At 41.7% G+C, this 13387-nt stretch overlaps 1 protein-coding gene across 25 annotated transcripts in view; it reads left to right on the forward strand.

Annotated features, from left to right (window-relative positions):
• The window catches only part of KIAA1217 (KIAA1217 ortholog), a 753165-nt gene that overhangs the window by 588822 nt on the left and 150956 nt on the right, over nucleotides 1-13387 (forward strand). For 12 of the 25 annotated variants that reach the window (XM_088789215.1, XM_088789195.1, XM_088789198.1 and 9 more), the window contains exon 3: nucleotides 3565-3645. The exons of the other annotated variants lie outside the window; for them this stretch is intronic. In XM_088789215.1, coding sequence (XP_088645341.1) covers nucleotides 3565-3645 — 81 coding nt within the window. The remainder of the gene's footprint in view (nucleotides 1-3564; nucleotides 3646-13387) is intronic. 25 annotated transcript variants of the gene reach the window in all.

Consider the following 13387-nt stretch of genomic DNA (forward strand, 5'->3'; position numbering starts at 1 on the left):
TTTCACCAGATCATGTAATTTTTTCACGAATTTATTTTCATTAACCACAGCTAACCTTCAAGCTGGTTAAATTGCTCCCAAATAGTCAAAGGGTGGCTAGAGGTAAAGTGATGTCAGGAAATCTTCAGTTTCTGGAAAAAACCCAGAACTTTTTGAGTTTTTAAATTTTAGCAGTCTCCAACATTCCTTACAGTTTGTCTCTCATTGTTGATCACCAGAGACCTACATTTCGCTTTTGCCACCTTTACTGATACCCTCTTTTCTATTATTTTATAATTATCTTATAGAAAACTCAGAAATAGGCATAGCAAATGAAAAAAAATAAGTATCACTCATCATTCAGTGTATGTCTGTTGATCATTTTTGGTTCTCTCTGTCACATCTCTGCATTAGGCATTTACCCCACATTTGCTGTGTCTGATCAGCTCTGCTCGGGCTCATCAACATTGTCTCTATTCTTCTTAAAGGAACTTGTGAGCCCCTCTCTTTTCCTTTCATACTTAGCTTTTCAAAAGATCTTAAGTACCTTTCACTACAACAACAGCATCTGCAGTTTCTCTTTGCCTTTTTCTGCTTGTGATAGCCATTGGATTTATTAAGCGTCTTTGAAATAATCAAAGTGTCCTTCTGTTTAATTTTTATGGAATTATGATTTTTGACACTCCAGCTGTTTCCTTGAGGCGGTGAGTCTTGCATTTTTCCTTTAATCTTAATGTAACCTTGTTATGTTGATAAAGTACTTGATTATCATTATAATTCTCTAGAGTGATTCGAAGACACTCAGCCCCTTTCCCACCCACTTATTTTTTAGGAACAATTTTCTATTTTATAGTCAAATCCATAAATCAGGCTTCTAAGTTCTACACACTTGATTTAACAGGAGTATGTGAGGAGCCTAATAAAATCCAGGTTTGGGTTTTTTTTCTCTGCTTTCTTACTCTAGAGCTCAACACCTACAGGGCTCAAAATATTTTCCACGCAGACAGTGCCTGCTGAGAAGTGGAAAGGTTTTCTGTGAGCTTAATTTTGTAATCCTGAGAAAATGGATCTGTCATTATGAAGGCTAACGCTCTAATGGCCTCAGGTTCTGGAGCTTTCTCTGTGGGGTCCATTGCATCTTCTGAGAAGCACTTTCTGCCTCTCCTCTGCCTGGGTCCTTCCTGTTCCAATGCTGGGAAACTTCCTGCTTCTATTTCCTTGACCTCAGTCAGCAAAGGCAAGGAAAGATGCAACCAGCCGAGTTGGGGTTTGCTCCAAAGTTTGAACGCTTTGACCATCACTCATGTGTTTCTCTTGCCCCTACTTTCATGCATCTCAGGTGATTCTTGCCGAAAACAACTGCTTTAATGACCTCCCTTGTCCCCTTTGTCCAGGTATGGTATTCTAGTTACAGGTTCCTGTACTGAGAGTCGCCGCAGAGGGAGAGGTTGTGGTTCTGCTCCTCCAGGCAGCCTTGTGGTCAGGGGTCTGGTCCCCTTCTTTCCCTCCATTCTGCCATCTCTTTGCAGGGGCATTCTCTACTCTCAGCCCATTTCATTCCCCATCTCCTTAGGATGGAAACTCTGATTTTTCTGTACTCTTTTTTTCCCCCTTTGTCTGTCCACAGCAGATCTTCAAATCCATCATCCTGTTTTTATCTTGCACTTTTATTTATCCTGTGCCTACAGGGCTTTATTATTTGTGGTCTACTCTGGAATATTTCTTTCATAGTTGATGAAGCCTGTAAACTTTGGGGCAGGAGAATCAGCGGGCCTTATAGCAACCCTCACCTTTCTAGCTAGAATATATTCACCTTGAAAAGGGCTTTTATGATGTCAGTCTAGCTAATAGTTCTTCTAATGGTGTCACTCCCCTTTTCTCCTAAAAGTCCCTTCAAGTTCTTTTTCTTTTCTTTCTAACACCTAACTGCCTTCTGGGTAGAATATTTTAGAACAATTTTTGTCTGGAGACCTGCCTTTTGGATTTTTGGCTTTTGGATGTAGCCATTTTTATTCAAATGTTCTTTTTCTTGTGGATATTTGTATCTTATATATTTGAGACCAAATTCTAAATAATGTAAAATCATTCAGAAACACACACATTATATATCTACATATACACACACATATATAAAATGGTTGTATGAATGATATTGTATAATTCAATTATGAGAGTGTTTAGAGGTGTTCTATATGTTAATCACCCTTTTGGATATATCTGTATGCATGTGCAGTAACATGAAGTGAGCTGCCACGCCGTGTCACCTCACTGACTGACTTTTTCCTCCTTTTTTTCTTTTTAATTGTGGTAAAAAAAACTAGGTGACATAAATTTTATCATCTTAACCATTTTTACATGTACAGTTTAGTGGTGATAAGTATATCCAATCTCCAGAACTCTTTTCATTTCGCTAAATTTAACTGCATTAAGCAACACCTCTCCAGTCCTCTCTACTCCCAGGCCCTGGCAACCACAGTTCTACTTTCTACCACCATAAACTGACTACTCTAGGTACCTCACGTAAGTGGGCTCACGCAGTATTCATCTTTTTGTGACTGCCTATTTTAATTCTTATAATGTTCTCGAGGTTTATCCATGTTGTAACTTGTCACAGGATTCCTTTTTAAGGATTATTTTTTAAAGGCTGAACAGTACTCTAGTATAGACCGCATTTTGCTTATCCACTCATCTGTTGATGGACAGTTGAGTTGTTTTCCACTTTCTGGCTGTTGTGAATAATGCTGCTATGAATGTGGATGTACGAATATCTCTTTGAGACCCTGTTTTCAATTCTCGTTGGCTGACTTTTCGATGCAACAGTAAGTCATTCTTCCATGAGAATTATGGGAAATTTCCTTCTATAGAACACAAAAACATTTTTTCATTTTTTTTTATAAAGTTGTCTAAAAATTAGTCAGTGGATCAATGAGAATTTAAATATTTAAATGCTGACACAGTAAACATGGTAAACTGATGGCACATTCCAGCGTCAACCAGGGTTAGATGTCAGGATACGTTCCCTGAATTCTAATTCTGATCTTCTGTTCCTGTAAGTATTCACATTGGGTCTAGTCATGAAAAAGTCTTGTCATCCTGTGTGGCAATCACGGTACCTGTAGGCCTGTCTTTGTACAGCAGCCCAGTGGCCAATGTCCCAGTGGCCAGTGCCAATCAAGCTGGCAGGCCAGGGCTCACCATCAGACTGCATTGCCTAAGTAAGATATTTTATTCTGGCTCTGGTAACTCCCCTGCAGGCTTGGGACAACCTCAGGACAATAGGCCAATCAATGTGACAGTTCTCAAATAACAAGGTGAATTTAGATGGGCCTGTGGCAGGATATTTTAGGGAAAACTCGTTGCCAATGAGTTTTAACCATTGCCAGGGTGAGCTTTCAGCATTTCTCTCTAAAGCCTAAGGATGGGACTGCCACCATTCTTTCTTTCTTTGGGGAGAGAGGGGGTGATTGCTGTATTTTCATTACGAACAAATAGATGGTCCGTTTAGTCTCGTTCTTTTTCTCTTCATGTTTTCACCGTTTCTCTTTTCTATTTTTTCTTTCTTTCTCTTTTTCTCCTGACATACAGGCTTTGCAGTGCATGCTGATCTCTCTTCAGGCAGAACTTGACATTCAAAGGTACTTGATGAAAATTGAATCATCTCAGCGAGTTAGTACTCTACCTTTTCTTTTTTCTGCATCGAATCGCACCTCACCTCCTGCTTTTTTACTCAGCTATGTGTGGCATTCTAATCAGCCACTAAACAGAGCACCTGTACTTTTCCTGGTCTGCACTAAGCCCTGATTTAAACCTCTCAAAGCTAAATGCTTGCAGCATTCTGAAACACATGCATTTAAAAAAAAAAAAATTATGAAAACTAGTATTAAAATGAACACTAATTGCATGCTTACTTCAAAATATTTTATTTGCTTTCCTCAAGTTGAATTGTGGAATCAGCAGTAAAGCAACAAGTCAGAGTTCCTGGCACAGCCATCTGAAAAGTAGGGTTCTCTAACAGGAGACTCCATCCTCGCCAGCTTACTTGAGGCAGAATTGTTGTGGAAGTAAAACAGAAACCAGCAGCATTCTCACAATCGCAGCTGTCTGACGCTTCCTTTGCTCAGCTCCAATACGTTGGATACCGGGTCCAGATCATGTTACTGACATATAGCTTATTAGGTTGGTGCAAAAGTAGTTGCGGTTTAAAAGGATACAAATAATTACAAAAACCGCAATTACTTTTGCACCAACCTAATAATAAAATGATAGTAATAGACACATTTATATAGAATTTACTATGTGCCAGGCAGTGTTCTAAGTGCTTTATAAGCATTAACTTCTCACAGCAACCCCATGGTCCCCATTTTATAAGTGGTATGGTCCCCATTTTACAAATGAGGAAACTGAGGTGCAGAGAAGTGAAGTAACTTGCCCAAGGCCACAAAGCTAGTAAGTAACAGGTTTTGAATTTGACTCGAGGCACTCTAGTCCCAGAGTCAACATATTTTTTCAACACACCAGGGGTGCCAAAAAATGTATACAAGTGGACACTTTGGTCAACGTTGCTCAAGCAGTCGTTTGCTATAATCAGAGGTGTCTGGATGCTGATGGTAACCACTTTGACCACCTCTTGTAATTGCAGAAGTCAAACATGACTTGTATTCATCTTTTGTTATCGGTATATATTGAGTATTACAACTTCAGTAGTTTTTTCCTTTCTGAAAATGTGTATACATTTTTTTTGGCACCCTCTGTATTTGTTTCCTCACAATCCTCAATGTTCTGTATTTCCTAATAGAACAGCTTAGAATATTAAAACTAGAAGGAAGTGGGCAGAGTTTCCAATACTTGGATGCCTGGCTTGGCATTTGATACCTGTGCCAACTGACCCTTTGGCACACAGCCACCCACATCCTTTGTGTCTCCCATACATGGACTGTTTCTGATTGTGTCCTGAGCATGCACGGGGCAGAACCTTTGGTTCGGTACCACGAGTCCTGACACACACCGTGCTTACGAAGGTGTCAGCAGGCTCGCTTGTCAAGAAAAGTGACTTCCTTCCCACAAAGTCAGTCTTCAGTGACCACACTGAGCTTTTTGCCTTCCCTTTCTTATTAATCAGTCTCTTTGATCTTTTTTTAGGGTAACGAGCTCACATTAGAAAACGCCTGCCCAAATAGATAGACATAGAAGTAAAAGGGGGGCAAGACATACTACAAAGAATCATCGTCATACCCTACCTTCACCATCTCTATTCCGAAGGGCCTGTTACCTCTCATTTTCCATGACTTCTTAATCATTTTCACATTTCTATATTCATGCAAAATAGAGACATCTTTATCGTGGCCCTGCACGCACGTTGTGCACTAAACAGAAATGCAGATAGAAGAACGATACCATGGGGAGCTCTTCCCTATAACTGTATGCTGCCATTAACTCTTTTTTCTACTGTCTGAACACAGATCTGACATTAGGATGTGCGATTTTCCATCATAACAAACACAGAGTTTGGGGTGCCCCTCCCTATATTTATCTTCTTATGCTTCAAGCAAATAAATTCTCAGTGCTGACTCTTCTTACTTTTTGACAGTAAATAAATTTGACAACAAATTTGACAGCAAATAATGGGGTATTGGAGAATTTTTTCTTTTTTTACAGGACTTTATTGGGGAACAGTGTGTACTTCCAGGACTTTTTTCCATGTCAAGTTGTTGTTGTTTCAATCTTAGTTGTGGAGGTTGCTGTTCAGCTTCAAGTTGTTGTCCCTTCAGTCTTAGTTGTGGAGGGCGCAGCTCAGCTCCAGGTCCAGTTGCCGTTGCTGGTTGCCGGGGCGCAGCCCACCATCCCTTGCAGGAGTCGAACCGGCAACCTTGTGGTTGATAGGACGCACTCCAACCAGCAGCCATTCGGGACCTCGTGGCAGCTCAGCTCAAGGTGCCGTGTTCAATCTTAGTTGCAGGGGGCGCTTCCCACCCCTTTGCGGGACTCAAGGAATCGAACTGGCAACCTTGTGGTTGAAAGCCCGCACTCCAACCAACAACTGAGCCATCTGGGAGGCAGCTCAGCTCAAGGTGCCATGTTCAATCTTAGTTGCAGGGGGCAGAGCCCACCATCCCTTGCAGGACTCGAGAAATTGAACTGGAAGCCTTGTGGTTAAGAGCCCACTGGCCCATGTGGGAATCGAACCGGCAGCCTTCGGAGTTAGGAGCATGGAGCTCTAACCACCTGAGCCACTGGGCCGGCCCTGGAGAATTTTTACAAGGTTTTTTTTTTTTAGGCAGTTATACACAAGCTACGATTAGCACTATGTATTATTATTTTGTTAACACTGAGAATTTTTATTTTATATATATTGAGAGAACACTTTTAACTTAATTTCACGTAAACATTTATCAAATCGCTCTTGTGTTTCCATAATATAAATAGAATGAAATGATGAAGTTGTTCCTAATACTTGAACATGATTTAGACTTGGAGAAGGAGGGGGATGAAAATTAAGTTTGGAAATTGAAGGGTCTCTTCCTCCTCTCCGGTAAAATAGGAGCTCTCAGCTTCTGCGGATGTCAAATTCTCTATTTTGAAGTTGGAAGTAACCGACTTCACAAGAGCAAGAAAAAGGCAAGGTTAAAAAGGGGGTGGGGGGGTGGGAATTGGTTGGTATCCTCTCCTCACACATAGACCCTCACAAGCCATGGGACATCTCCCTCCTCTCTTGCCCCCCCCGCCCCCCCAGAGTAGAGTAGGGAGCAGAGCCATCTAGAACCACCCTGCAGAGAGTGGTATCACATAAGAGGAGCTACATGCTTCTCATCATTTAGAGTTGACAAATTCCTGTGTGTTTTTTTCACTTACCTCTCATCACAACTATTTCAAGTAGCTCTTCTTATTCTTTTATAAAAGTGAGAACTAAAGTTCAAAACCAAGCTTTTCTATGGGGCTGCACTGCCAGCGCGTGGCAGGATTGGAGTCTGCATTTTGTAAGAATAGTATGACCAAAAGAGTAAAGTTCTTATTCTAAATTTTGTCTTCTTTCCGTCTCTCCAAACCGTGGTATTCTTGCCAATAGGAAGACTAAAGGAAAAAAGTATCTTTAGCCTGAAAAGCCAGTCAGAACTTTCACAAGGTGATTTTTCATTGGAAAATCATTCCAGTGAAATTGGGAGGGTGGTGGTTGGTGGTGAGTGCGTGTTTGGAAAGGTGAGTTGAAAAGTAGCAGCAAACTCTACTCCCAAGATATCTGGAGAGGGTCTCGCCACAAGCACCCAAATACTTGGTGGCCTCTGGCACCAAGTATCCCTTCCGATCAGCTCCCTGTGGCCTTCCCTGTAGGGGTGGTGAGGACATCTTCAGACTTCTCATGACAGGATGAGGGAGGAGGTCTTTGCTATCAGGGAAAACTGCTTTGGTTTCACAACAAGACAGTTAAGCTCTAGAGGCACCACCCCTGGGCCTGCGGCCCCACATCCTTTCCAAATGGAACTTAAGCCTGGGCTGCAGGGATGAGCTTCCTAATGCTTTTTGTCAGGAGCCTTCTGAGGTGCATATTTTGCACGATGTGTTATGTTGGTTGTATTTGACTTGAAATTTCAAAGCCTGCAAGCAGGTCCCTTTGCTTTCATCACTATAATAACAGCCGTCCTCACATGGACACCTTTTATCCTGAAGCCTTTTAAGTGCATTCCTGCTCTCTGAATGGCATGGGTGACTGCTGCTTTGCTCAGGCAATGAGCAGGGGTGGGAGCCAAAGCCTGTGAAACTGCTCCTTTGTTTGTAATGCACACCTTCTTGTTTCAAAAATAAACAGGCTGATTGATTGAGCCAAGGCAGATGGCAATAAAGAGACATCTACCTGAATGAAGGTGGATAAACAGAAAATCAAGAGGTGAAAGCTCACAGGAGAAGGAGATAAATTTATGAATACAACTAACTATGATTGGCTTGAACATTAAATTTGCTTTGGCCTTTCCAATGTGAATGGTATTTTATATGTATTTTATACACTTCTCATTATGGGACAAAGTAATACTTATTACTCCTCCATGGGCAAGATTATTTTCCTGTTTTAAATTCTAAAAGAAACATGGTTTGCCCATGCCTTCATGAAAGGGACAATGATTTACTGACATAATAGCCAGGGTCAACAAAAAAGCAGCAGTATTCTTCATCTGGCCTTTTATTTTGTATCAATTCCTTTAAGAGGAAAACACAACACTAAGTAACAATTGCAGGAATCTGTGTCTGAAACCGGTTGGGGGCAGAGTTAACCAGATCCGGATTTGGAACTTGCTGATGGTGTAACTTTCTAACTTGACTGGAAGGGAGCTAAATAGAGACGGTGGTGAGCTAGGCCTTCCTATCTTTAAATAGCCTTTATCTCATTCTGGCTTTGGAGGAAAGTCAGAGAGCAGCCAATTCATAGTGTTATTTCAGAAGCAAGTCTATGTCATGTTACAGGTACGGCACCAGGTGGGCAGCTAACAGTTGACGTCTAATCCTAGAAGTGGAAGAGGCCCCCTGCATGCTGACGTGGTGAGGGGCCCATGCCCTGTCTGCCGGGCAGACAGGCTTTAGCTGCTCCTCCAGGTATAGCCAAACCTCTTAAAGAAAAGTTAAGAAGAATTGTTATTATCTACACACTGTGAAGGAGTTCAGAAATTGGAAAGTATTTGAGAGATTATAGAAAATGGTTAAAATTCCAAATTTACCTGGAGTCAAAATTTTAAGAGCCTTAAAATTAAGTTACTGTAATGGTGTCAGAATTACAGATGTGAGAGTCTATCTCTTTAAGAGTTCAGTTTATCTGCATGTCTGAAATTTATTTGATGGCTTTTGTCTCTTCTTTCTTAACTGTATCTTTTTTGAAATTCGAGATCCATGCAATTCTGGATTCTTGCAAAATGTTGCATGGCATGGAAATGAAAATGTGTCTCTGTTCCTGTGCTGTCCCCAAGAATTCACATCCTCATCCATAAGGACAAGTCCTTTCACCTGGCATCTAATCATATGGAATACACATGAGATGACAGGAAGCGGCTGAGTATCTTCAGGTCACCACAGACAAGGATCCTATCTTCCTTTCCCCTGATCCGCTCTTTAAAGACATTGTGCTACTTAGTAATTCTCTGATGTGCCAAAGCAATATCGTCTTATTTTGGAGAAATAAAGAAAAAACTATGCTAGTCATAAAACTACCATATAAAGAAAACCAATGCTAATATTTGGCATTGCTTCTGTTTCTTGAGTTATTAAAAGAAAAAAAAAATCCTTAAAAACATCTTGATTATGACTGCATAGTATTCCATAATATGACTACATTGTAATTTGTTAACCAGCCTTCTGAGTTGTTTCTAGATTTACTTATTCTATTAAAGATGTAATCAGTACAGATTTTTTCCCCTCATACTCTTATGCAGAAAGTATCACTTTTCTTAATATTTGCAAATCTAGTTAACCTGGCTTGTCTTCAGGAATATTTAAAAAATTATTTTCATACTTGGGGTCATAAAGAAATCCTTGGGAGCGTGTCTAGTCCAATAAAACTGGGTAAGGCCTCTGAGTCTCCTGGGACTCACTGTGAGTGGCCTCCCGTGTAGGCTGTTTGAAGGTGGGCTTGTGGGGCTCCCCACGATGCCTCCTAAGCTTGGACATCCAGTGTCAGCCACTCTAAGCATGCCCCACATCCTTCGCCCCAGCTGGGGTCACTCCTTGTAAATGGAATCCAGGTGTCCAGAATTTGAAGAGCTCCATCACCACCAACCACCAACCCTGCCACCGCCATCAACCCCACCAAAACTAGCATCCTCTTCCTAGCCCCAGAAAGTCATTCACTCTCTCCCTGCTCAGTTAGCAACTTCCCTCCTCTGAAGGGCAACTCCAGATTCATTTTCCAAATGCCTTTATCTCCTAAGCCCAATCTGAGGAAAGTGTCTTCAGGGTAGATGCTGCTGCTTAAAGACAATGTTAACAGCCCTTCTTCCTGGGAAGACCTTAGAACACAGAGACTTGGCAGTTTTCCTGGGAACTTGGGGAGAGGAGTAGATGTTCCGTAATTTTGTTTGTTTGTTGCTGACAACTGTAAGGACAAGATAAATGAAGAATATCTCAAAAGATTAATCTGACACACAAATAACTCGAACAAGAGTAGTTCTGTCGTGTGGTGCTACTTTAAAAAATGAGCAAGCATCCTTTTCCACACACGGATGTCCTTGTGATTTGTTCCTTGGCATGTGTAGGAGGGGCCTTTGCATGGTGACAGTGGGTTGGCGGAGGGGTCCTGCTTGGCTCAGGCCAGTGCCTGCCTCGCCACATGGATGCCTGTAGCGGCTCTAGACGGGGAGGTCATGGGCAGTGACTACTTGGCATCACTGCCTTTTCATATTTCTGGTCTGATAATGAAGTAATACACACGATGAAGGAAAATGTGGAAACAAAAGACACAGTTGTAGTTTGCTCAACTGCTGAATCGTCTGATTTTATTCCAGACCAAACATCTTTCTGTTTTCACAGGTGAAAATCATGAAAAAGGTCTGGGTATTCTTTGAGTGGAAGGAGGGAAGAAAAAGTTGAAATATTACCCTTGAAGAAACAGGGTTTAAGCTGAGTTTATCAAGGATAATTCATCAAAATAAATCTTAGAGAAAATGCTTGTCCTTTGTCCAAGCTGGAGAAGGGGAATATGAATGTTCAGAGCTAAACTTAAGGTAGGAGAGACGTATGAGAATCTCAGATACACACAAGTGGAAGTTGGCCTTAAGGTGGTGGTGGTGGGGGGGGGGGGTGTCTGTGCAAATATGTCCTCTCATTGTCAAGCCCAGAAGTTCCTGGTTACTAGGCAACCTGGCATATGTCCACAGATTGCTCACATGGAGTGCCTCGGTATACACTAAACACTCAATGTGTGTGTTTATAACAGCAGCAGGACCCTTTAGTGCTTGCACCAAATTTTCTATTAAAATCAAAAGCTGATTTCTTCTCCAAGCTTTTAGTGCGGGTCTACCCCGAAGTTTCATAGCTGTCCTACAACTAAGTGAAGTTCTCTCTTACATTTGTGTTGCGCTCTCACATCCACCTGTTGCTTTCTAGAGCTGTGGATGTCCTCAGGCTATTTCCCAGATTGGCCATTAGCCTAAGACTGGCACTGAGGGTTGTGTTTTTCTGGCCATCAGTCACAGACATGGTGGGAAGTGGCCAAGGAGCCACATGAAGACCAAGGCCTGTTGCTTCAGATCACACTTGGCTGTGGGTCCCAGGACTCACCTGAGAATGCAGGTGGCGGGCAGAAAAGGAGAGGCTCTCAGCTGGTTCAGTGACCTGGGATGGGCTTATGTGAGGACGGGAGATGGGATGGAAGCCAGGTATGCCTTATGTGAGCCTTTGTGTTTCTTCCCATCCCCAGACCCTAAACCAGCTGAGGCCTCAGACTTCAGAAACAAGGAGGACAAAGAAGGGAGGAAAGTGACAGCATGGTGGTTCAGGAAAGGACTCTGTCAGCAAATTTAGAAGCTTAGACCATTCATCGTTACAATTTGAGGCTAGAGTCGAGAAAACTAAAGCCTGGCATGATCCATTGTTCGTTAACTTCTAACATTTTGCTCCTGGAATCTTTCATAAGAGTACCTAACAACTAAAAAGTTCTCTTAATTGAATTCAGAATTTAGACTAGGTTGGAATTGCAAGCTTCACAAGTGCAAGAAATGGGGTGAAAGTGTCTGAATGTCATGATTAAATTAACCATGTCAGTTAATGAGTGTTAGGATAATGAGTCATTCCGAATACATTTCCATGTGGGATGCTTAATTATATTTCCGAATACTCTGTGGCAAATTGGGCATTAATTAGGATGAAGTAAAACTTCAGTAAGGCAATTTGAGTTTTCTTCACAAAGTATAACGTAATCTGAAGCGAAGTGGGCTAACCAGACACCCCACTGTTCCCTATAGTTAACATATTACGTAAATCTACATTTGCAGCTTTCATTCTCTGGATCTCGGTATTTCACTTTCGAGTTTAAAGGGTCTGGAAAATGGAAGTGAAAAAACATTATCAATGCCTCTAGCTCTAACTTTTTTCTCTTTGGCTTTGGTCTCCAAATACAACATTGCAAAGAATGAGCCCCTAGTACAGCATAATGCTCTTAGTGAACATTTCAACAAATATTTTTTCATGATGATAAAAACACAAGTACAGCAGTCTTAAAAATTAATGCTGGGCAACTGTGTTGCATGACTTGAAAAATAAATGCAGAAACCTCGATCCTGGTGCTAGCTAGCTGCATATTTCTATAGAGCAAGAACTATAGGGTGAATAATTGGAAGGAAATCTCAGCAAACTAAAGTTTCCTGGGTGACATGATTCTTTTTCTTCTGTGTGTGCTGTTATATCTTCAAGTTTTGAAATTGTAGTCCTGAAAGGACTAACTACCAACGAATTCAACCTCTGGTCTTTACAGATGAGAACTGTGACTTAGGTTGTATATCGCTCAGTTTTTATAGAAGCTGATCTAGAGCCAACCTCTTCAGACTCCCAGTTAAATGACCTTACCACTGAGTGTCAGCTCCAGAATCCTACAGACTTGGTCCCAGTTCCTACACGTGCTAGAATTTCATTGTTTTCTCAATGGTCACCAGTATTTTGCAGTGACGTTGCAATGAGGGTTAAATGAGAGCACCACATGTCAGTCAGCTAGCTCAGTGCAGCAGCCTCTCAGTTAGTTCCTTCCTCTCTTCCCTCACCTCTTCATTAAGCAGAGAATATTCATGGAGAGAGAGTCTGCACATGCCGCAGATGAAGCAGTGAGGGACCTGTGTGAAACCTGTGACCCTAGCGTCTCTTGGTGGTAGAAAGCCCTCTTTGTATAAGAAAAAACTGGCAATGACAAGTGAGGTTCAGGTGGCCTGGTTACGCAGACCACCCCTTCCTGCATGACCCTAAAGGACTTCCTATTTGGATTTGTACGTTTGGGGTCGCTTGATTGTTTGGGGGAAAACTCTAGAAGTTTGTGATGGAAACAGAGGGAGATTGGTTGGTCTCATGGGTTCCCATGAGGCACAGAAGGAAATCCAGCCTTCCAGACCCTTAAGTCCTACTCAGGTGGCTCAGAAAGCATTTCCACCAGTCCGTGCTTCACGTATCTTCCCCAGTTTTAGGGACAGCTCTTCCCTCAGCAGCTTAGGGTAGAAGCTCTAAATGCCACACTGTAGACGATGCCTGACTGAGAAAAGGCTCCACTTGGGCCAGAATGGGAACAATAAATAACTCCTAACAGAAGGACTTTTTTTTATTAGGCCAAATCTGAAATTAGGTGAGCATTCTATCTTCTCTTTTTTGGTGTTAAAATGTTTTTCCTTTTCTCATGGTAATAATGATACCATATACAGAGTGATATTTTTAATAGACAGGGCATTTTTGGATG

The sequence above is a fragment of the Rhinolophus sinicus genome, chromosome 1, assembly GCF_057876585.1.
Source record: "Rhinolophus sinicus isolate RSI-liver-muscle chromosome 1, RSI-T2T, whole genome shotgun sequence".
Lineage (NCBI taxonomy): Eukaryota > Metazoa > Chordata > Mammalia > Chiroptera > Rhinolophidae > Rhinolophus > Rhinolophus sinicus.